This window comes from Bufo bufo, chromosome 5 (genome assembly GCF_905171765.1).
Source record: "Bufo bufo chromosome 5, aBufBuf1.1, whole genome shotgun sequence".
Classification (NCBI taxonomy): Eukaryota; Metazoa; Chordata; class Amphibia; order Anura; family Bufonidae; genus Bufo; species Bufo bufo.
The window spans coordinates 77,915,789-77,940,962 of record NC_053393.1 but is presented as its reverse complement, the minus strand read 5'-3'; the positions used below and the strand labels follow the sequence as shown (position 1 = coordinate 77,940,962).

Sequence of the window (25,174 nt, the reverse complement as noted above, 5' to 3'; positions counted from 1 at the left end):
TTAATACTGGAGACCTATTCTCAGGACCGGTCATCAATATCAGGTCGTCGGGGGTCTGATTGCCAGTTCCCCTGCCGATCAGCTGTTTAAGAAGGCCGCAGCGCTTACCAAGCACAGGACCGTCCATTGGATAGCCGCTGTGCTTAGTACTACCGCTCAGCCCCATTCACTTGGCCTAGACCATGTGACCGGCGAACGTGACATCACATGGCCTAGCAAGAGGCCGCAGCACAGCGGATTGGCGCCAAGAGTTGGATAGGCCATCAATACCAAGTCTTGGAAAACCTGTTTAAGGTTTTGCCTACTTGACAATCGGAGGCTAAGGTCTCAGGTACTGTCCATATACTGTATATTAAAAAGGACCGGTTCTTTATTTAACTATTTTGAAGCATCTTTTTTACCTCGTGACATTGTACAGTACCTTTTGTTATTCCTCCTAGAAATTCATAAAAAAATTAACAGTTAGATAGTAAGAGTGGGAGTGTGTCCCTCCACAGTCTCACACTGTTAAAGAAGTGCTCTCAGGGTCGAACTATGTAGGGACACACCATTAGGTGCATCTACGGCAGTCCGTGCATCTAAAATAAAAACTACTCAGCCCCTGACTGTTTTCAGGAGTAAATATTAGTAACCCTGACATGCCCCGGCTCTGCCTCATCCCATCCAACTGTCAAACATGACATAAAATCGTCTGCGCAACTAAATCTTGTCACATGGCCAGTCAAAAAAGTGACTTGCAACTTTTTTTTTTACCACTAAAAGAGTTGCAAGTCCCTCTATAAATGACCTGCACTGTGTTACGTATAATAATGACAGCATAGCAGGGCAGTCAGCGGCTGGTGCAATGAGGGTGCTAGGCCATGGGTAGTCCTGCTGCCATTTCATTATAATGCTGCCATATCATTATCATCCTAACAATAGGCCGCCAGTACCGCCGGCTGCCAAATACACGTCAAAACAGTTGTCAAAGGACCTAAGTGTCCTCCCACTCGCAGCATCAGCACACATCTGACACTGTGCTGACACCCTCCATACCTTCTCCTGTGTGCCAGGGCCATAGGTGAGATTATTATTATTATTATTATTATTTTATTAACACTACAGGGTGGCACTAAAGGGGCAACATCATTGTGAGGAGGAAGCACTATTGTAAGGGGGCATAAATACTACATGGGGACACTAAGAGGGCATAAATACTGTGTGTGGGCATAACTACTGTGCTAAGGCACTATGGGGGCATAAATACTGTGTGGGAAAACTAAATAGGCACAAGTACTGTGCAAGGGCACTAATAAGCATATAAAGACTGTGTGTGGGCACTTTGGTGGTCATACATAATTTTGGGGATACTATAGGGCATAAATACTGTGTAGGGGCATTTTACTGTATGGGTTCAGCAAGAGGACATAACTATGGTGTGGGGGATGTATGGACACATAACTGCTGTGTGAGGGCACAAAGGAGCATAACTAATATGTGAGGGCAAAAGAGGGAATAATTACCATGTGTGGGCACTAGGCGAGAATAATTTCCCTGTGTGTGTGTGTGTGTGTGGAGGGGGGGGGGGGGGGCGACTAAGAGAGAATAATTACCATATGTGGAAATAATTACCATGTGTGGGCACTAAGACAATAATTACCATGTGGGGGCACTGAGAGAGAATAAGTACCATGTGTGGGCACTAAGAGAGAATAATTACCATGTGTGGGCAGTAAGGGAAAAATTACCACGTGTGGGCACTAAGAGAGAATAATTACCATGTGTGGGCAGTAAGGGAAAAATTACCACGTGTGGGCACTAAGAGAGAATAATTACCATGTGCGGGCAATAAGCGAGAATAAATACCATGTGCGGGCAATAAGCGAGAATAATTACCATGTGCGGGCACTAAGCGAGAATAATTACCATGTGGGGGCACTAAGGGAGAATAATTACCATGTGTGGGAACGAAGAGAGAATAATTACCATCTGTGGGCACTAAGAGAGAATAATTACCATGTGTGGGAACGAAGAGAGAATAATTACCATCTGTGGGCACTAAGAGAGAATAATTACCATGTGTGGGCACTAAAAGAGAATAATTACCATGTGTGGGCACTAAGAGAGAATAATTACCATGTGTGGGCACTAAAAGAGAATAATTACCACGTAGGGGCACTAAGGGAATAATTACTTTGTGGAGGCATTGGCGTGGCTTAGTGTAAACAAAATTTGCCGCTGCACAGTTAACACGCCGCTGCTTTAATCCCTCCCGGGGCTTTTCAAAAGTTGGAAGGTATGCTGTGTGAATGGTTGCCCACTTGGCTTGGCTCCACCTTCTACTAGTTTGGCCCCACATACAACATGGGGCCACATTTACACTTTTTTTCCAGGGACACTTTGAGTTCCCAATCTGCCCCTAGTTGTAAGTGAAACACGCACCCTGTTTTCTCCATTTTGCAGCCCAGGAACAGGTGTTTCACAAGGCGATTTCATGACTTGCCTGTGTTATTGTAACTCAATCTTTAGCTACTGGTACTATTCCAAAAAAATGATGTACTCTTTCCATACAGAAAAGCGGCCAGAAACACAAGAAATGTGTCAAAAGCCACAACATCAATGAAACTGGAGCCATTTCCAGAGAACCTCAGAACATCTCTACAGGCTTGTGTTCTGGGCCTGGAAGGAAGGCTGGTAACGTGCCTGTGATATCTAAAGCCATTGTAATTCTTTTTGTCACAGAAATCAGTCATGACGCCATGTGGTGCCAGAGGCAAACACAGATTTTGTGAACTTGCAGCCGCTTTGGTGAGGAATCAGATTAACGCTCATTTTGATTCCAACGAAAACAAATCTTGTATTTGCAACGGGCTTAAAAAGCTATCTAAAGAACAAAAGTAAATCTCCAGGCCAATGGGCTGATCTGTCTGTGAGCGTTCTCCTGTGTATAAGTGCCATGAGGTCTGTTTAGGATATCTGGACTTATTCTAGAGGTCACGTTACGTACAGTATAATGCTGTCCACTGGTGGTGTTATGTGCAATATGGAGGTGTGCTGGCACCCAGAGGCCGGAGAGAGGAACTAGCTGCACATTTCAGGTCACTTCTTTGAATTGTGTATGTTTTCATACATTTCCAATATCTTTTTTTTTATTTTTCAGCATATGATGATTCTTCAGTTGGGTACGGTACATTCACTACAAGTTTATTCAATGCTTTCTATACAATGTCTTCATTATGTTCCCTCTTAGTACACTGCGCAGATCTTCCTTGTTCTTGCGTTTTTCTTGCTTGGTTTACCTTCAGGTTCCACAATTTCTTTTGCTATCCTCTCGTGATCCACTTTGGTTATACCTCTTGCATCCATAAGCCATGCAAGCAAAACCACAGCATTCACACATATTTTAATAATGCAATACAGTGACCATAAAATACACTCCTCAACATTAGACAAGCCGTAAGGCTATGCAAATAGAGGAAGTAGCAGGTGTCGCTAAAATCTGCAGATGATAACATTTTCAAGCACCTAGCTCCAATCTGTGGCTTGTGGGAGGTCAAAGTTTTTTAGCCAAATGAAACCTCAAAAATGATATCAAGTCATGTGGTATGATTGCGCGATGCCTCCTGTTTGTAGATGTGCCTGTTATCGCCACTCCAGCAGATTGCTACTCACCTAGGCTGTAGCACTGTTCAATGTTATGTCCCCCAGTGGTTGGGAGAACAAAGATGAACGTGAATAACAGGAAGAGGTGCACAGAGGAGGACCTCTGCATGGACGGATCATCTGATGAGAAGAATGGCATGTAATGATCCACATCCGAAGGGTTCAATGATGGGGTCTGTGCGATCGCCGTTCCCCATCGACTTAGGGTACTTTCACACTAGCGTTAGAGGAATCCGGCCAGGCAGTTCCATTGTCCGGAAATCCGTGTGCAAACGGATACCATTTGTATCCAGATCCGTTTAAAAAAATGCATTGAAATACCAAATCCGTCTCTCTGGTGTCACCTGGAAAAACTGATCCAATATTTTTTTTTTTCACATTTTTAAAGGTCTGCGCATGAGCAGACCAGGAAACTAGATCCGGAACACATGGTACCAGATCCGGCATTAATACTTTTCAAAGGAAATTAATGCCGAATCCGGCATTCCGGCAAGTGTTCCGGAATTTTGGCCGTAGAAAATACCACAGCATGCTGCAGTATTTTCTCCGGCCAAATACCGTAAAAGTGACTGAACGGAAGACATCCTGATGCATACTGAACGGATTGCTTTCCATTCAGAATGCATTAGGACAAAACTGAAGCAATTTTTTCCGGTATTGAGTTCCGTCCTAAGGGCTCAATACCGGAAAAAATTGCTTCAGTTTTGTCCTAATGCATTCTGAATTCTGAAAACTTTAACGCTAGTGTGAAAGTACCCTTACAAAGGAATGAGATTCGTGACAAAGTATTTCGTAACATATCTAAGGCCCAGTTCACACATCAGTTATTTGATCAGTTATTTCCATCAGTTATTGTGAGCCAAAACAAATAGTGAAGCCTACCGAAAGATAAGGTATAATGGAAAGATCTGCACCTGTTCCATGTTTTTGACCCGCACCTGGTTTTGACTGACAATAACTGATGGAAATAACTGACCAAATAACTGAAGTGTGAACTAGACCTAATTTCATTGTGAAATTCGGCGAAGCAGCCAAATCGAATTTTTCAGAACTTCGCTCATCACTATCTAGCACAATAATGGGCCCCTTATAATACAGGGCCCCAAGAGTCTAGCAATAGATAATCTGGAAATGAACTTGGATCCAATAACTGCCCATCATCCTATTAATTCGATAGTCCTCAATTTTCAAAAAACGTGAAGGTGCGTATGTCCTATATAAGGTGGGCCCAAAGAAGTTCAGTCTGAGGCTGTATGAGCTAGATGTCCGGCTACAGGCGTTCCATTGATCTCTCACCATTGCTCTCAAAAGCTATAATGGTGCACAGCAAGACAACAATGGAGGTTGGAATGGAGGTCTATCCTCTTCGGCGATGAATCCCACTTTTGTCTCAGATGCAATAATAGCTGGAGATTACATGGGTAATGCCGTAAAGAGGCCTTCATAAAGAAATGTCACACCAGTCCTACTTTCGGGATTATGGTGTGGGGTGGCATACTGTATGGTAGCCGGACCCCTATAGTCTTCATTGCAGGTACACTAACAGCTTTGTGTTATACTGATTTGGTTGTGGGACCATTAGTACGGCCATTTCTCCAAAGTGTTCCAGGAGCCAGACAAAGGAGGCCGCATGTAGTGCTACTGTGAGCAGCCTGCGTGGCCTAAATGTGATAAACATGGCCTGCAGAGTCCCAGGATTTGTCTGCTATCAAGCACAAAGCTCATACTCGAAAATGAAAAAATTTTGATGTTTTGTTGCCATTTTTTTTTTTCCAATTAAGATTTTTATTGAAATTTTTCGGTACAGCCAAAATAAAGACATATGCAAATGTAAAAAGCGTTTAACAATTTAAACATCATGTCTACAAAACTGTGTTGGGTAGATACCCATTATCACATAGTATGGCTCATGGGAGAATATGAGTTAGACATATCTAAATGGACATGTGAAATCTCAGTAACATATAGACAGACAAGACATTGGACAGGGGAGTAGGGGGAGGGAAAGGAAGGGGAAAGGGTACAATTCTACTGAAGCGGTTAGACCTGCGCATCACGAAATGCGGTTGAAGAGCGAAAGATTTCCCAGGGGCCCCAAGTCTGCACATATCGTGTGATGTCTGAGGGCGTAATGCTAATGAGATCTTCCAACCTCTGATACAAGGCAATTTCGTCAAACCACTCCTCAGACGAAGGGGGAGAAGGGGATTTCCAATCCCTGGGGATCACAGCCTTTGCTGCCTGAACCATGTATTTTAGAAGGGATTTCTTATATGCTGGGACATTCAGGACACTATCAAAAAGTATTGTTGCCATTTTATAATTTGCAAATCATTAACACCTCTATTGATCCTGTGATTTCCATAATTCCACAACTTTTCCTACTTGGCACTGCAATTTCAATGTTGAGGAGTGTAGTGCTAGCAATATTAGTGGCAATTGGTTCCCATGCTATAGTACCACACATAGGGGCACATTGTATCAACCTCTTTATGCCAGAAAACTGGCGTCAAAAAGTTACGTTTGACCTGTTCCTCGCTTGTGCAGAATTTTGCTACTTTTTAGGTGTTTTACAAAAAAAGTGGGCAGGTAGTGGGTGGTGAGGGCCTAGGCATAGCCAGCCCAGCACATTTATTATATTATGCCTAAATTGTACACTAGGTCCCTTTGCTGATGTAGATTTCAGTTTTGGTGCATGGGCCTGCACTGATGCTCCACAATTATTACACGGTCACAAGACCGTTTATTTTTTTCTGTTTACGGGCCGTTTTTTACGTTCCGTATACAGAACCATTCATTTCAATGGTTCCGCAAAAAAAACTGAATGTACTCTGTATGCATTCCATTTCCGTATTTCCGTTCCGTTTAAAGATAGAACATGTCCTATTATTGCCCGCAAATCACTTTCCGTGGCTCCATTCAAGTCAATGGGTCCTCAAAAAAACCTAACACATACGGAAATGCATCAGTATGTCTTCCGTATCCGTTCCGTTTTTGCAGAACCATCTATTGAAAATTTTATGCCAAGCCCAATTTTTTCTATGTAATGACTGTATACTGTATATGCCATACGGAAAAAACGGAACGGAAAAAAGGAACAGAAATGGAAACACAACGGAAAAAAAACGGAACAACGAGTCCGTGAAAAACGGACCGCAAAACACTGAAAAAGCCATACGGTCGTGTGAAAGAGGCCTAAGGCTGGGTTCACACGAGCGTGTCCGGATTAGTTCCGGATGCGTCCCGGTGTGTTGCGGCAAACCCGCGCGAGTAGGAATGCAATTGCAGTCAGTTTTGACTGCGATTGCGTTCCGTTGTTCAGTTTTTATCGCGCGGGTGCAATGTGTTTTGCACGCGCGTGATAAAAAACCGACTGTGGTACCCAGACCCGAACTTCTTCACAGAAGTTCAGGTTTGGGTTCGGTGTTGTGTAGATGTTATTATTTTCCCTTATAACATGGTTATAAGGGAAAATAATAGCATTCTGAAAACAGAATGCATAGTAGGTGATCAGTTGAGGGTTAAAAAAAATAAAAAAAATTAACTCACCTTCTCCGTTTGTTCGCGTAAGTCCCGGTCTCTTCTTTACTTCTCAAAAGATGAACTATGGGCTAAAGGACCTTTGATGACGTAAGATCACATGCTCCAATCACATGGTCCATCACCGCGGTGATGGACCATGTGATTGGAGCATGTGATCTTACGTCATCAAAGGTCCTTTAGCCCATAGTTCATCTTTTTAAAGAACTAAAGACCGGGAGAACTACGCGAACAAGAGGACAAGGTGAGTTAATTTTTTTTATTTTTTAACCCTCAATTGACCTTCTACTAAGCATTCTGTATTCAGAATGCTATTATTTTCCCTTATAACCATGTTATAAGGGAAAATAATACAGTGTATAGACAGTCACCTAGCAACCGTGCGTGAAAATCGCACCGCATCCGCACTTGCTTGCGGATGCTTGCGATTTTCACGCAACCCCATTCACTTCTATGGGGCCTGCGTTGCGTGAAAAACGCAGAATATAGAGCATGCTGCGATTTTCACGCAACGCATAAGTGATGCGTGAAAATCATCGCTCATCTGAACAGCCCCATTGAAATGAATAGGTCCAGATTCAGTGCGGGTGCAATGCGTTCACCTACCGCATTGCACCCGCACGGAAATCTCGCCCGTGTGAACGCAGCCTAAGAGTTATGCACTTGTTAATAATTGTGGCACATCTTACACCAGCGGGGGATAGATTAAAGGGGTTATCCAAAGTCTAAAACATGCCCCCAATGCCTGGGCCCCTCATATAGATTATACTTACCCCGCTCCCCGGCACCCACGTCGCTCCTAATCCCTGCACGGCCACTGCTGCATCTCCCCATCGTGCGGATCAAAACATCCGGTGATGTCCGCGATGGTAACGAGCCTCCCTAGCATCTCGGGTGACGCTAGAGAGATACAGTGGTGACCATGCAGGGATCAGGAGAGACAAGGGTGCCGGAGAGCGGGGTAAATATGATCTATATGAGGGGCCCGGGCATTAGGGGACATGTTTTAGACATTTGATAACCCCTTTAAGGCTTCTAAAATGTCGGTCTTTATAAATGTCCCCCATAGTGTCCATATGATACTACCTGCCACATTGTGTACATTTTATTGTATCATCTGTAGTGCATATACGTTTTACCAGCTGCAGTTTTACATATAATAGTTGCCTCCGTAGTGCATATATAATTGTGCCGAACATAGTTCATATGCAATAATACAGTGGATAGGGAACACTATAAGGTTTACTATAAGAATATCATCTGTAGTTTATCTAATAGTGCCAATCATAGTTCCGCACCATGGCTCATGTTAAAACTTGCAGAACTGTACTTGGAGGAGAACTTCATTCCAAGATATATTTTAATTAGTCCTATAAAAATCTCATATAAAAGGTCCAGTTTTTACGTAATGTTTTTCAATGATGTAATAAAATAAGTGTCAAGGTTCACTTATTTTCACGACATGTTTAAGAAACAAATGAAGCCAAAGTATGCAAGGTTTATTATAATTAAAAGATTGAGCTGTAACGATATAATATTTTTTGGCGAGCTGCGGAGTAGTTTGGTCTGACCTCTCAAACATTTGCCGTCTGCAGGCTCTCACAGCACATACATAGGGTACATGTATATACCTACTCCATACTTTTCTTCTTAACGCATTTTCATCTATAATTCTTCTTATCAGCTATGAGAACCGTCACAAAAGTCACATTGAAAGCAATGGAAGTGATGGAAATCAAGGGCTGCAACTCTCATAGGGAGGATGGTAACTGGAACTGGTATTGTTCGGATTGCAGGAGTGTGAATGGAGGGATCTACTGAATTTTACTGACATAACGCTGTCAGTACAATTCAGTAAATACAAGGTCAGAGAGACAGAAAGCATTATAATGCCGACCAGTCCTGTGAAACGAGCATTTATAATGGGAAATCACACTCCGTGTCACTCAGTGTGTTTTCCATACGGGACACACCTGTTTGAAATTGCCCTAAAGCGCCCTTATTTTTTTCTAAAAGAAGGGGGGGGGGGGTCATTTACTAAACCGCTTATTCCTGTTTTTGGCATAAAAAAAAATAGCAAAACACAGTTTTGCAACTTTCTGAATGTCAAGTGACAAAAATTTTTCAAACACAATGTTTTTACGCCATTCTGGAAACAGACATAAATGATGATTAAAAACGACTCCAGTCAGGGACTGGAGTGGATATCAATCTAGGCACAAAGAACTGCTGGAAGATACGCCTAATTTATGATGAGGTGTGCTCCTTGTCATAAATTAGGCACATCCTCAGGTAGTGCAGGGGCTACCGAAGACCAGCGTAAAACGTTGTTCTTTGATAAATGATCCCCAAGGTCTACAGCACTTTAATCGCAGCTTTTGTCAGAAACAGCGGAGAGAAACTCGTGAACAGAAACTGAACGGCCCCCATTACGGTCAATGGGATCTGTTTGGTTTTGTTTGGGTGAATTATGTTTGTTTTATTTTTGCCAATTACGTTTTTTTAAGCGCTGGGAATAGAAAGAAAAAAAAAACTTCCAGCAAAAGCAACAGATTGCCCCACAGGAAGAGGCGGCAAATGTCTACGTAGTGCTAACAATCTGTGTACGGTTCTGACCTCAGAACATGATGTTCATAGGATTATTATTTACACCATGTCCATTGTTGTGTATTCTAATCACATGAATAACAGTATCTAGCAATGGAAACCGTGAAATCCTTGATACATGAGAGGGCTTATATAGTTAGAGCGGTTTAAAAAAGAAACATGTCCATCAAGTCCAACCATGCGTTATCTCATCAGAGACAACCCTTTCAAAATGTGTCCCCCTGGGAGACCAGCTGATCTCCTCCTGGGCAGTCACTCCAAGTGATTTTGCTAGCCAGGCATTTCCCCTACAGTGGCCAATTCAGGAGAAATGTAGTATTACATGTCAGTCCTTCAGATGAATGTCTGCCCATGAAGTACAACGGTGGATCATAGAAGAGGGTCCTGAGTGGGGGATCCCCTCTCTGTCTTTGATGTCCATGTTCTACTATGGCGTATGGACAGGGGTTATCTTTATCAGACAACCCCTTTAATGATCTTGCTACTTAGTTTTGCATAGCGGCATGTAAATTCGAGCCGGGCAACTGTCATTAGTTAAATATACCAGGAGAGATCAGTTACGGCACAATTTGCACAATAATTACACGTTCTATTGAAAAGAAATTCCTAAGAATTTTCACTTTATTATAAAATCCATTAGGCTACTTTCGCATTAGAGTTTTTTGCGGATCCGTCATGGGACGCAACCAAACAGAACAGAATGCATTTTGGTGCACTCCGTTTCGTTCAGTTCAGTTTTGTCCCCATTAACAATGAATGGGGACAAAACTGAAGCGTTTTCTTCCGCGATTGAGATCCTATGACGGATCTCAATAGCGGAATTGAAAAGGCAGATGTGAAAGTAGCCATACAATGTATAGTTTGTACTGGTGTCTGATGGTGGTCGACAAAATAAGAACTGATCAATTTCATTCTGCTCAATCGTGGTTGGTCTTTGACATGTCTCAGTCCCCAGAAATATGGAGGAGCTGGTCGAGCACACAGCCAAGTACGGGGCCCCTTTGTGGACGTGACACAATTTATAGATTAAAATAATCTGCTTTAAGATTTCTTTGTGCTATAAATTAGATGCCGTGTCCAAGCAGTTGACAATAAACTACCGGTAATCATTTTCAGTTATGAAAAATGCTTACTTTTTTAAAAATTAAATCATTGTTCATTAGACAGCTTCCATTTGCATTCACACGACCGTATCTGTTTTGTAGTCCGCAAATCACGGATGGTCCGTGTGCATCCTGGACTTTTCGTGGGCCCCGTTGAAAAAATCCCTAAAATTGTCTGCAAAACGACAAAAATAGGACATATTCTATAATTTGTGGAGCGGCAGCAAACAGATGAGATCCATGTGCTTTGTGCATTTTTTGCACAAAGATAGAAATAAATGGATCCGCATGTGATCCGCTAAAAATTTCGGAATTTGACACAGGTGGAAAATACGGTCGTATGAATGCATCCTGAAGCTTCAGGGACCAAGAAGAGGGTGCATTCTGAAACTGCTGCTTTGGGCACTTGTCCCACCCCTGCCGAGAAATGTAATATAATTTTTCTAACAATCTTTTGTGACATATTTCAATTCAACCACTAGGGCGGTGCCATTATCACAGTAATATTCTATGCCCAATCATTTATGGCTCACAGCATGCAGATCCGTTATGTTCCATTTTCCTTTAAATCTCCAGATGCTGATATTTTTTTTTATTATTTCGGATAAAGGCACAAGCTCAGTGTCTAATAATCCTGTACCGAAATTCAGGAGATTTGATAGGGGTATACATCATATGTTTAGGGTTCAGACAAGGGTCCATCTCACTAATGAAGACAATATTCCCTAAGCTGAATTCGGAAGAATGACAAAATATGAAGAACATTTTGCAATCTGTTCATACTCGGCACATAACATCTCGTTCCTAAGATATACCACTTACTTGGGAATGTCTGCGCAGTTTAAAAGGTTGTAGAGTCTCTTGGTAGAACAAGTGATGATAGGACTGTAGATCAAACCAGAAGTGGACTCCGTTCTCCCACAGCTGAAATGGAAAATAATAACATGGTTAGTGATAGAGATATCATGAAACCTGACTATTTGGTGGTTGATGTAGTATCTATTGTAATCTAGATCGCTATTTGGCAAGAATGAGTAAAACAGAATCTTGTATTGTGATTTAAGGATTGTACAGGATTAGAAAGAACATTCTTTCCAGAAACAGCGCCGCTCTTTGCTTATAGGCTGTGTCTGGTATTGCATGATAGCTCAGCTTCATTACATGAATGGGAATGAGCTGCAATACCAGACAAATGTCTATGGAAAAAAGTGCTATGATGCTGTGCACTCCCGTGCGCACGATGTATGCCGCTCCGGGACATATGGCCTGCTCACGGACCGTATGTCTCGGAGGGCATACGGTCGTGTGCATGAGCTCTAAGTGTGTTAAACAGGATGATTGCATAATTTCGAAATGCTGTTGGGATTAGACATAGCTGTTTTACCAAAACATGGAAAGGGTCAATAGTAGGTAGTTAGGTAGTTGCCTAGGACACTTTTTTTTCTTTTGGTGGGGGGAGGGGGCGGGTGCAGTTTGTAGATTAAACATACAAGTGCTAAAATTTAAAGCTGGGTTCTACTCTGAGGACCTATCAGACAATGACGCTCTGAGGACCTATCAGACAATGACACTCTGAGGACCTATCAGACAATGACACTCTGAGGACCTATCAGACAATGACACTCTGAGGACCTATCAGACAATGACACTCTGAGGACCTATCAGACAATGACGCTCTGAGGACCTATCAGACAATGACGCTCTGAGGACCTATCAGACAATGACACTCTGAGGACCTATCAGACAATGACGCTCTGAGGACCTATCAGACAATGACGCTCTGAGGACCTATCAGGCAATGACACTCTAAGGACCTATCAGACAATGACACTCTGAGGACCTATCAGACAATGACACTCTGAGGACCTATCAGACAATGACACTCTGAGGACCTATCAGACAATGACACTCTGAGGACCTATCAGACAATGACACTCTGAGGACCTATCAGACAATGACGCTCTGAGGACTTATCAGACAATGACACTCTGAGGACCTATCAGACAATGACACTCTGAGGACCTATCAGACAATGACACTCTGAGGACCTATCAGACAATGACACTCTGAGGACCTATCAGACAATGACACTCTGAGGACCTATCAGACAATGACACTCTGAGGACCTATCAGACAATGACACTCTGAGGACCCTTCAGACAATGACCTATCAGAACACAGAAAAGGGAGTGTATTAGGTGCCTTAATGAACAACTCCTTGAAGATATCAGTTGGTTTTAGCCATGACCACAATGGGGCCATGTTGATGATGCTTTGCTGTTTAACCCTTTTTAGTAACGAGACACTTTGCACCTTAAATCCCAGGCCTATTTTTGCAAATCTGACATGCGTCATTTTATATGGTAATAAGGCTGGGTTCACATCACGTTTTATGCATTAGTTTGATGTATACGTTAGAAAAAAAAGGATACAAAACGCAGCACACAACGTTTTTGTATCCTACACAGTCCAGTTAAAAAAACGTGTATGTGTTTTTTTACAATAGGTAAATAAAAGCATAATTATTATTTTTTTGCATATACTTATATACTATGTTACAATGGAATTCTATGGTGAACGGATTCCACTGTATGGCATCAATCTGAGGTATCCGTTTAATATCTAGTTTTTTTGTATACGGTATGTAAAACGGATGGGAAAAAGTGATGAACCTAACTCTGGAATGCTATTACTTATCCAAGCCATTCTGAGATTGTTTTCTCGTGACACATTGTACTTCATGTTAGTGATAAATTGGAGTCAATATGTATTACCTTTATTTATTAAAAAATCCCCCAAAAATTCCAGAAAATGTGGAAAAATTTGCAATTTTCAAAATTTGAATTTCTATGCTTTTAAGGCCTCATTTATATGACCATATTGCAGATAGGATGTGGATCCATTTATTTCAACGGGTCAGCATAAAATGCGGACAGCACACTGTGTGTGCAAATCCGTATGTCCGTTCTGTAGCCCCGCAAAAAAGATAGAACATGTAATTCTTGTCCGTTTTGCGGACAAGGATAGGAATTGTTACAATGGATACGCAAAAAAAATGGATGCAACACGGACGTCACATGGGCGTCATCCGTATTTTTTGCAGATCCGCGTTTTGCGGACTACAAAACACATCGTCGTGTGAATGCACCCTAAGGCAGATAGTGATACCTCATAAAATAGTTATTACTTTACATTCCCCATATGTCTACTTGTTGGCATCATTTTGTAAATGACATTTTATTTTTTTAGGACGTTAGAAGGCTTAGAATTTAAGAAGCAAATCTTAAATATTTTAAGAAATTTTTCAAAACCCACTTTTTTAAGGACCAGTTCAGTTATGAAGTCACTTTGTGTGGCTTACATAGTAGAAACCACCCAATGACCCCATTTTAGAAACTACACCCTTCAAGTTATTTCAAAACAGATTTTACGAACTTTTTTTTAACCCTTTAGGTGTTCCACACACCAATTATTGGTCTGATTAGACAGAAATTGGTCAGATAATCTGTTGGTGTAAATGCACCTTAATACACTGACAGCCTGCCCATGACAGCCAACTTCAGGGCTGAATCTAATACAAAAGTTTTAGATTTGAGAAAAATTGACTTTTCTAAAATTAGATTAGTGGTATACGAGTCCCTATCAGATTAAAACAGTTTCAATGGAGTCCAGGGGAAATGGGACTACTTAAAAGTGGTACTATTGAAGGCAACAGAAAATTGCATTAGGCTTGTCAGTAAAAGCAAAAAAAGGAAGAGACCACTGTGGTACTCAGCAGAAGTGGCCAAAATCATTAAAAACAAAAAGATAGCGTTTAGTAATAAAAAAAAAAAGAGGAAAATTGGCAAATTTATAAGATTAGGCAGAGAGAGGCCAAACAAGTTATAAGAGCTTCTAAAGCACAGGCAGAAGAGAAATTAGCTCAGTCAGTGAAAAAAGGCGATAAGACATTCTTCAGATACATAAATGAAAAAAGGAAACTAAAACAAGGAATTACCAAATTAAAAACAAAAGAAGGAAGATGTATGGCAGAAGATAAAGAACTAGCTGACTGCCTCAATGAATACTTCTGTTCAGTTTTTACAAAGGAAAATGAAGGAAAAGGACCTCAGTTAGGAAAGAAGACTAATGAATCTTTTGATGCATGTGTCTTTACAGAGGAAGAGGTTCTAAGTCAGCTGTCTAAAATTAATACAAATAAATCACAGGGGCCTGATGGGATACACCCGAAGCTATTAAAAGAGCTCAGCGGTGAACTAGCAAAACCATTAATAGATTTATTTAACCAATCACTGGCAACAGGAGTCGTCCCAGAAGATTGGAAATTAGCAAATGTTGTGCCCATTCACAAGAAAGGTAGTAGGGAGGAATCGGGCAACTATAGGCCAGTAAGCCTGACACCAATAGTGGGGAAATTAATGGAAACCATACTTAAGGAGAGGATTGTGGAACATCTAAAATCCCATGGATTGAAAGATGAAAAACAGCATGGGTTAACTTCAGGGAGATCATGTCAAACTAATCTTATTGATTTTTTTGATTGGGTGACTAAAATAATAGATGGCGGAGGTGCAGTAGACATCGCTTATCTAGACTTTAGTAAGGCTTTTGATACTGTCCCACATAGAAGGCTTATCAATAAATTGCAGTCTTTGGACTTGGACTCCCATATTGTTGAGTGGATTAGGCAGTGGCTGAGGGACAGACCGAGGGCTGTAGTCAATAGAGTATATTCATACCATGGTCTTGTTACCAGTGGGGTACCTCGGGGATCTGTTCTGGGGCCCATATTCTTTAATATCTTTATCAGCGAAATTGCAGAAGGCCTCGATGGTAAGGTGTGTCTTTTTGCTGATGACACAAAGATTTGTAACAGGGTTGATGTTCCTGGAGGGATACACCAAATGAAAAAGGATTTAGGAAAACTAGAGGAATGGTCAAAAATCTGGCAACTAAAATTTAATGTTGATAAGTGCAAGATAATGCACCTGGGGCGTAAAAACCCAAGAGCAGAATATAAAATCAGTGATACAGTCCTAACCTCAGTATCTGAGGAAAGGAATTTAGGGGTCATTATTTCAGAAGACTTAAAGGTAGGCAGACAATGTCATAGAGCAGCAGGAAATGCTAGCAGAATGCTTGGGTGTATAGCAAGAGGAATTACCAGTAGAAAGAGGGAGGTGCTCATGCCGCTCTACAGAGCACTAGTGAGACCTCATTTGGAGTATTGTGCGCAGTACTGGAGACCATATCTCCAGGAGGATATTGATACTTTGGAGAGAGTTCAGAGAAGAGCTACTAAACTAGTACATGGATTGCAGGATAAAACTTACCAGGAAAGATTAAAGGACCTTAACATGTATAGCTTGGAAGAAAGACGAGATATGATAGAAACTTTTAAATACATAAAGGGAATCAACTGGGTAAAAGAGGAGAGAATGTTTAAAAGAAGAAAAACTGGTACAAGAGGACATAGTTTTAAATTAGACGGGCAAAGGTTTAAAAGTAATATCAGGAAGTATTACTTTACTGAGAGAGTAGTGGATGCATGGAATAGCCTTCCTGCAGAAGTGGTAGCTGCAAATACAGTGAAGGAGTTTAAGCATGCATGGGATAGGCATAAGGCCATGCTTCATATAAGATAGGGCCAGGGACTATTCATAGTATTCAGTATATTGGGCAGACTAGATGGGCCAAATGGTTCTTATCTGCCGACACATTCTATGTTTCTATGTTTCCGTAGGAGGCAAGGCTTCCGTAGGATTCCAGCCACCAGGTCCACGTCACCGCAGCGCAGGGACCTGATGGGGTGGGAGAGCGTGCACATACTCTTCACAAACCTTGTGCATGCCGCGGTGAGCGTTGACCGTGGCATACAAGGGGTTTATACCCAGGAATCAGTGTATTCACCGATGCTGGCATATACAGCAGGGGCTCGGCTGTCCGGAACAGCCGGACCCCTGCTTCTGATCGAGCGGGCGCAGCTCCTGCACCCGCCCGATCAGAGTGCTGGGACTTAAAGAGGACCTTTCACTGCTCCTGACATGTCTGTTTTAATAGCTACATGCATTCCCCATGTGATAACAATTCTGGAGCATTTATTCTTATGTCTGTATGTTGTACCATTCCTCTGTTATTTCTACTAGAAGTTATAACTTAAATGCTATTAGCTTTCAGTAATGGTCCAGAGGGGCGGTAACCAGTTGGGGTTGTGTATCTGCACAGACTGACTCTATCCAATCAGTGCTGCCATGTTCAGACTTATTACCTCCCCTCTGTACCTTACTGCAGACTGCTAGCAATTATTCATAACTTCTAGTAGAAATAATAGAGGAATGGGACAATATAGAGCCATAAGAATAGATGCTCCAGAATTGTTATTACATGGGGAATGCATGAAACTATTTAAACAGACATGTCAGGAGTGGTGAAAGGTCCTCTTTAAGTCACGTCCTGCAGCACTGTACATGTACTGCGCTGGTATGATACAGGTTAAACTCTCTCTTCATATAAATAACATTTTGATTAGGGTCACTAGATGCATTTTATAAATTATCCTAATTTGGCTCACACTTCATGATATTAAATAAAACCCTAACCCTAACTATAGCACTATACAAGTACCTCGCTACAAGCCACTGACTTTTTTTTTTTTTTCCAATTAAGATTTTATTGAAATTTTTCGGTACAACCAAAATAGAGACATATGCAAATTCAAAAAGTGTTTAACAATTCAAATATTATGTCCACAGAACTGTGTTGGGTATACACCCGTTATCACATAGTATAGCTCATGGGAGAATATGAGTTAGACATATCTAAATGGACATGTAAAATTTCAGTAACATATAGACAGACAAGACATTGGACAAGGGAGTAGGGGGGAGGAAAGGAAGGAGAAAGGGTACCATTTCTACTGAAGCAGTTAGGCCTGCGCATCACGAAATGCGGCTGAAGAGCGAAAGGCTTCCCAGGGGCCCCAAGTCTGCACAAATCATGTGATGTCTGCGGGCGTAATACTAATGAGATCTTCCAACCTCTGATACAGAGCGATTTCGTCAAACCACTCCTCCGGCGAAGGGGGAGAAGGGGATTTCCAATGTCTGGGTATCACCGCCTTTGCTGCCTGAACCATATATTTTAGGAGGGATTTCTTATATGCTGGGACATTCAGGACACTGTCGAATAACAGGAGAGCTTCTGGGGAATTTGGGATAGGGACACCCGTGACCTCTTTAATTATTTTATGAACAAAGTTCCAAAAAGGCCTTAGGCCGCTACAGTTCCACCACACATGAATCATCGTGCCTTCCTCTTTAAGACATCTCCAACAGCGGTCCGATACTGTCGGGAACCATTTGTGAAGTAGCGCAGGTACCCTGTACCATCTAGATATAATTTTGTAGCTCGTTTCCTGAGCTTTGGCCGAGACCGTTGATTTGTGTGCTAGAAGGAAGCATCTGTTCCACTGGGCTGGGGTATACTGATTCCCCAAATCCCGCTCCCAGGCTTGACAATATGGAGGAAGGCACGAGGATCGCTGATGTACCAGAAGTTTGTATACTGAGGATATGGGGTGCAAGGTCGCTGAGGAGGAGACACACATCCGTTCAAACTCAGTGAGTTTCCTGGCCAGAGTGTGGGTTCTACTTAGAGAGGTGTGAAAGTGTTGGAGCTGCAAGTATTCAAAGGAATTGCGGGCTAGTGGAGCCTCCAAAATCTGGGATAGGGGTTTTAGTACAGGGCCAGAAAGAACTTGGTAGAACCTGATCGGACGGGCTCTCGAGCTTTGAAGAAAATGTTTAGAAGAGTGTCCTGGAGGGAATCTAGGGTGATCAGTGACTGGCACCAGAGGGCCTTTAGGGTCAATCAGTGAGGTCGAGCGACTAATGGATGCTAAAGTTGCAAGAGTATGGTGAGCAGAGAAGGACAAATATGACGATGTTTGGCGTGGAGAGCCCACTAGCCATGGGAGGGTTGATACCGCGCACGTTGAAGTGTCTTTTGTAATTTGTACCCATGCCTTGGGCGAATCAGCACGTGTCAGGTCCAACAATCGGGCATATGCTGCAGAATGATAGTATAGTCTACAATCTGGAAGACCCACTCCTCCCGTTTCTTTGGTGCGGGTCATTATCTCCCATTTAATTCGCGGTCGGCCAGGAGCCCATACAAATTGTGTGAAGCACCTACGGATTTGGGACCAGAAAGTGGACGGTATGCGGAGGGGAATAGTTTGTAGAAGGTACAGTAGTCTTGGTAAAAGGGTCATCTTTACTATACTAATCCTTCCAAACCAAGAAAAGTCTCGCTTACGCCAACCGTCTAGATCTTTTTGAAACTGTAAGAGGAGTGGCGCAAAGTTCAATTTATGAAGACGTGAGAGGTCTGCTGTCATTTTAATCCCCAAATATGTTATACCTTTAGATGGCCAGGTAAAGGGAAAAGAAGCCTTAAGAGCAGGGGTCAGATCACTCGGCAAAGTGACGTCTAGGGCCTCTGACTTGGACATATTAATTTTAAAATTGGACCAGGTACCAAATTGAGCTATTTCCCGAAGTAAGGACGGCAGAGAGATACGTGGGTTGGTTATGTAGAGAAGAAGATCGTCCGCAAACGCCGCGCATTTATACTCTCGTGATCCGATCTTTATCCCTGTTATGTCTGGGTTGGCCCGAATAGAAGCTAGCAGGTGTTCCATAACCAGAACGTATAATAAAGGGGATAATGGACAACCCTGCCGTGTCCCATTGTGGATTGGGAAGGGGGGGGGAAAGGGCACCGTTTATTTTGACTCTAGCAGTGGGATGTTGGTACAGTGTCAGGATCTTTGACAGGAATATTGGGCCCAGACCTATGTGTGAAAGGGTCTCCTGTATTGCACGCCAAGATATCCGGTCAAAGGCCTTTTAAGCCACTGACTTTTTGGTCAACACAGCCAAGACATATAGGGGGTCATTTACTATGCTGAAATAGGCCTAAATTAGGCATATTTCAGGTGCAGATAGCTATCCGCGACTTCACCCCGCTCACACCAGGTCTAAAATTGTAGGAGTGGCGTGGGCAGGGAAGGCCCGGCAGGCCCATCTCATCCACCATTTTCTACACCTGTTTTAGTCGTAGAAAAAGGTCTAAATGTAAGATCGCACAGAAGCTGTCTTACATTTAGAACTGTCGCTGGATGCGCCAAAGTTATGGAGAGGTCTGCGCCTCTTCATAACTTTGGCGGATCCACCACCAGTTTAGGGCTTTATTAAGACCGGCATCTAAAACGTATAGGCCCCCATACACATTAGTATATTATTGGCCAAACCCGCCGTATTCAGGATGGGGAGCTCCCAAATCTCCCTCGACAGATAATGACTATGACTATAGGAAGATATTTCAGATAAGAAATAATCTGATAAATAATAATAATAATAAATATATCTATGAACCGTCTCTGTTTGATAGAACATGCTTTTCTAGACCAGCATATGTGATGGTACGACTAGCTCTTCATTTTCCTAATGTCTTATAACAAGGTATAAAAATGACATTCCTTGATACCTTTTTTTTTTAATCAAATCTTTTTTATTGATTTTCAATAAGATTTTATACAAACACCCCGAAAAAGGGGAAAACATAAACTCTTCCTCTCCCACCCTCCCTCCCTCCCCACACCCTGAGTATCAGGTCCGCAGTTGTAAGAAAGTCCACAGGAGAGGCATCGATGATGGCTTCATGTTACTCCAAGAACCATAGTCCCAGAAGATCTTCAGGATAAGCCATTACTCGACTTCCCGTTGGCTCTTCATTTTTCACATGCAAATCCAGCATCCACGCCAACTATCACACCGTCGTACTCACAGACCATCATGCGATACCTTTCTATCACCATTCAAAGCAACAAGTCTACTACATTACACCACAACATTATAATGTGATATCCAAAGTGACCATATTTTTTCGAATTTCTTATTACTTCCTCGTTTTTGGTATACATAACTCTCCAGTCTCACTAGCATATGAATCTTATCCACAAAATTCTGGATAGCCGGGGGGACAGAGGCAATCCAGTGATACGCAATTAACTTCCTTGCCTGGTAAAGGATTCTTGTGATCGCTATTCTAAGCTCAGGGGTAGCAGGTATCAGTTTGGTATACCCCAAAATACAGACTGTAGGAGTTAGATCAATAGTTATATCAAACACATTACATATTAAGCTCCCCACATCTGACCAATATCTTCGCAGCCTTGGGCAATTCCACATCAAGTGAATTAAATCGGCATTGTGCGCGCCACATCTAGGGCAAGTATCATCCGTCCTATACCCCATTTTGTGTAAGAGGACTGGAGTTCTGTACACTATGTAGTAATAGCAATTGTGAGACTCTGTGGGCCTCACTTACCGCTACCACTGTCTTCTAATACCTCCTCCCATTGTTCCACTGTTAGATCAGTGACATCATGTTGCCATTTGGAATATAACTGCAGCGGGTGGGCCTTGTGTAACGCCTCCATTAGGCTCAGATAGAATGAGGAAATCACCCCTCTTGTATCCCCCTGGGAGGTAATATGAGTAATAATCGAATGCGAATCAGCAGGAACTATTTTCTCCTTACGGTCTTGTATTTGTACAGCATGCCGTACCTGAAGGTAGACATAAAATAACGTCTTAGGCAGACCAAACTCCTGCTGTAACATATTAAAGGATTTAAGACATTTATTCTCATATAGTTGACACATTCGAATAAGACCATAGACGTCCCATACTTTCACATTGGTTACCCTATTTAGCTCCTTGTACAGGTAATTAGGCCAGATCGGGGTAAGTTGTGTGTACCCTTGGATTCCTACAATCTCTTTAGCTTTCCACCATACTGCGTGTATGGTGCGTAGGATACCGTATTGTCTACCCTTGTCATAGAAAACTCCGCCCTCCAAAGCTGCCATTACGTTTTTAGCATGGATAAGCTGCTGCACAACTCGCCCAGCAGTGCCCAACCCATCTACTTCTCCCCATCCTCGAAGATGCTGTAATTGGGCCGCTATATAATACATCCGTGGGTCGGGGACACTCAACCCCCCCTGGGTTTTGGATCTACACAGCACTGCAAGTTTAATTCGGGGTGTTTTTTTCTTCCAGATGAGGTCTCGGAATATTGCATTAATAGAATGAAATATTCTTAAGGGGATCCAGGACGGGGAGTTATGTAAAATGTACAAGAGTTGTGGCATAAGGATCATTTTTAACAAGTTGGTACGACCAATAAGTGACAATGGGAGTCTAATCCATACTTGGATTTTCCGTCTGAATTTATCCAGTAGCGGTAATAAATTCAAACGGATAACATCTCTAGGATCTGCCGATACCTGTATGCCCAGATACTTAAAGAAGGGTACAATCTGCAAGCCCGCAGTAAAACTATGGTCTGTCTGTGTAGTATTTCCCAAAGGCATTAGCACTGACTTTGTCCAATTAATAGTCAAGCCAGATAGACGCCCAAAATCATTAATGATTTGCATAGCTGCTGGTAGGGAGGAGGTCCAGTCATCAAGAAATAGCAAAAGGTCGTCCGCATAGAGAGCGACCTTTTCCGTTATTGACCCACAAGCGATACCCTTCACCGTTTCTGCCTTATGGAGAGCCTCAGCCAAAGGTTCTACCGCGATTGCGAACGATAGCGGTGAAAGAGGGCACCCGTGCAGTTCAAAGGAGTCAGACAGATTCCCATGGCCTTCAGTACAGTAATGAGGTATCACCACTCCACACTGTCGAATGCTTTGGCCTCGTCTTAGAGACGCGACCGCCGCATCCGACGCATGAATCTGGCCCACCTGAATATTCAGGTACAGTCGCCTAATATTCACCGCCGTTGACATGTTGGGTATGAATCCGGCTTGATCAGAGTGGATTACAGACTTAATCACAAGGTTCAAACGGTTATCCAATACCTTCGCCAACAGTTTAATCTCCACCTGCAATAGGGAAATGGGTCGGTAAGATTCTGCCTCTAGGACGTCTTTCCCCGGTTTTGGGATAACTACAATAATGGCCTCATTCATAGAAGCTGGCAGGGCCTTACTGGTATGAGCCTCTTTAAATACTTCTAACAACTGGGGCAGGAGCACTGAGGAATAGGTTTTATATACTTCAGCTGGTAGTCCATCCCTCCCAGGGGCTTTATTATTGGACATGTCTCGCAGCGCTATTTCTAATTCCATAAGGGAAATGGGGGCGTCTAATTGAGATTATTGGTCCTGTGTAAGAGTAGGGAGGTCAAGTGGGACCAGAAAGTCTTCCATCTGAGATTCAGAGGCAGTAGTTTTGGAGGAGTATAAATTGGAGTAAAAGGAATACATGACCTCTATCACCTGCTCCGGGGAGGTGCATATCGACCCTTCTGAATTACGCAGAGCTGGTATAAAGCTGGACTGATGTTGGGCCTTAGTTAAGAGAGCCAACAATCTCCCTGTCTTTTCTCCCTCCTCATAGTAACGCTGTTTTTGAAAGAATCTCCTATTCTGCGCATTCACCAATAATCGATCATTCAGCGCCTTTTGGGCCTCATTCCACTTATTCTCAGAATCTACAGATAGACTTAATATAAACTCAGCTTCAGTTTCCGCTACTTCTTGCGTCAGCCTCCTCCTTTTTCCTCCCATTAACCCTCGCTATCAGAATACCTCGAAGAAAGGCTTTCAGCCCGTCCCAAACAATCATCCGTGAGGCAGTAGGTAAATTAAAAGTGAAAAATTCTGCCAATTGTTGCTTAACATCCGCTACATCCACTAGTATATGCAGCCAATTTGGGTTAAATTTCCAACACCTGTCTCGCTGCTGCAAGCGCGGCTGTAAGGTAATGATTGTCAGTAACGGAGAATGATCAGACAACCTCCTAGGGAGGTAAGCAATATCTTGTATAAAACGGCCCATAGTCTCATTTCCTAGCGCCAAATCAATTCTAGATAATGAGCCATACGAACTAGAGCGACAAGAATATTGTCGCACATCCGGATTTCTCATTCTCCAGAAGTCAAAAAGCACCGCCTCCTGTATTAAGCGCGTAAAGGGAGTAATACCCTCACTTATCACATTAGAGGTCTGACTGAGCTTGTCTAATTTCTGACAGGGAACAGTATTAAAGTCACCAAAAAGTAGAGTGGGAACCTGTGGCAAGTCCACGATAAAGGAGATCACTTTCCTTATCAGCGATGGTGAATAGGGCGGAGGGATATAGATCCCTATAAGAACGCATAAAGTGCAGTGCAGGTATACATATCTCCCTTCCTCATCAATTCTTTTGGTGATGCAAGTAAACGGAATATTTTTATGAACCAGAATGCTCACTCCCCTGGCATATGACGAATACGTGGCGTGGAAGCTATGTCCAGCCCAGAAAGGAGTGAGCAGGTGAGTATCAGAGGAGAGCAAGTGAGTTTCCTGCAAACAACTTATTAAAGGCTGGTGCTGTCGTACACTGTCTAAAACTGCTTTTCTTTTGTTGGCGTCCTTAATCCCTCTCACATTCCAGCTCAGAAGATTTACGGAGCTAGCCATGGTCATCAAACATCAGCAAGTGACTAATTAAAGTGTACCTCTTAGGAGCCCAATTTTCCCTAACCGCGACCCTTGGAACCCTCTCTATCCCCATCCCATGTAAACAATTGGAACTAAAGGACGGACACCGGCCGTACCAACAGGTCCCCGCAAAAACTCCCATGACAGGACCGCGGGATCAATAATCAAAACCCGTCAGCACCAACAGGTTCAGCCCCGTAGTTGACTACCCCGTGAGGGGAGTGGTAGTAAAATACAAAGGTAAAACTTTTAAACCATGTAACACAGAAGTCGCTCATGACTATCTAGCCATCTCATTGCTTCTCTTGGGTCTTCAAAAAATGTGGTACTCCCTAAGGCAACTACTCTCAATTTTGCCGGATAAAGCATAGAGTAGGACACGTTGAGAACTCGCAGGCGACGTTTTATGTCCATGAATTTCGCCCTTCTTTTCTGGACATCAAGAGAATAGTCAGGAAAGAGTGACAACTTCTGGCCGAAAATAGACATTGCAGGCATTTCACGAGCTTTTCTGAGAATAATGTCCCGATCTTTATAATGGAGTATTTTCATGAGCACTGGTCTGGGTGGGGCACCCGGTGGTAGGGGCCGGGTCGGGACCCGATGCGCTCTTTCCACTGCGAAAAGCGGAGTGAGGGATTCTGTCCCAAATTGCTCTTTAATCCAATTTTCAAAGAAATCTGTAGGGTTCGGCCCTTCTACTTTTTCCGGTACTCA

General features: G+C 42.7%; 1 protein-coding gene across 1 annotated transcript in view; it reads right to left on the bottom strand.

Moving 5' to 3' along the window:
* Positions 1-25,174, bottom strand: part of RGS22 (regulator of G protein signaling 22) — a 161,247-nt gene that overhangs the window by 55,041 nt on the left and 81,032 nt on the right. The window contains exon 14 of the mRNA XM_040432191.1: positions 11,715-11,816. Coding sequence (XP_040288125.1) covers positions 11,715-11,816 — 102 coding nt within the window. The remainder of the gene's footprint in view (positions 1-11,714; positions 11,817-25,174) is intronic.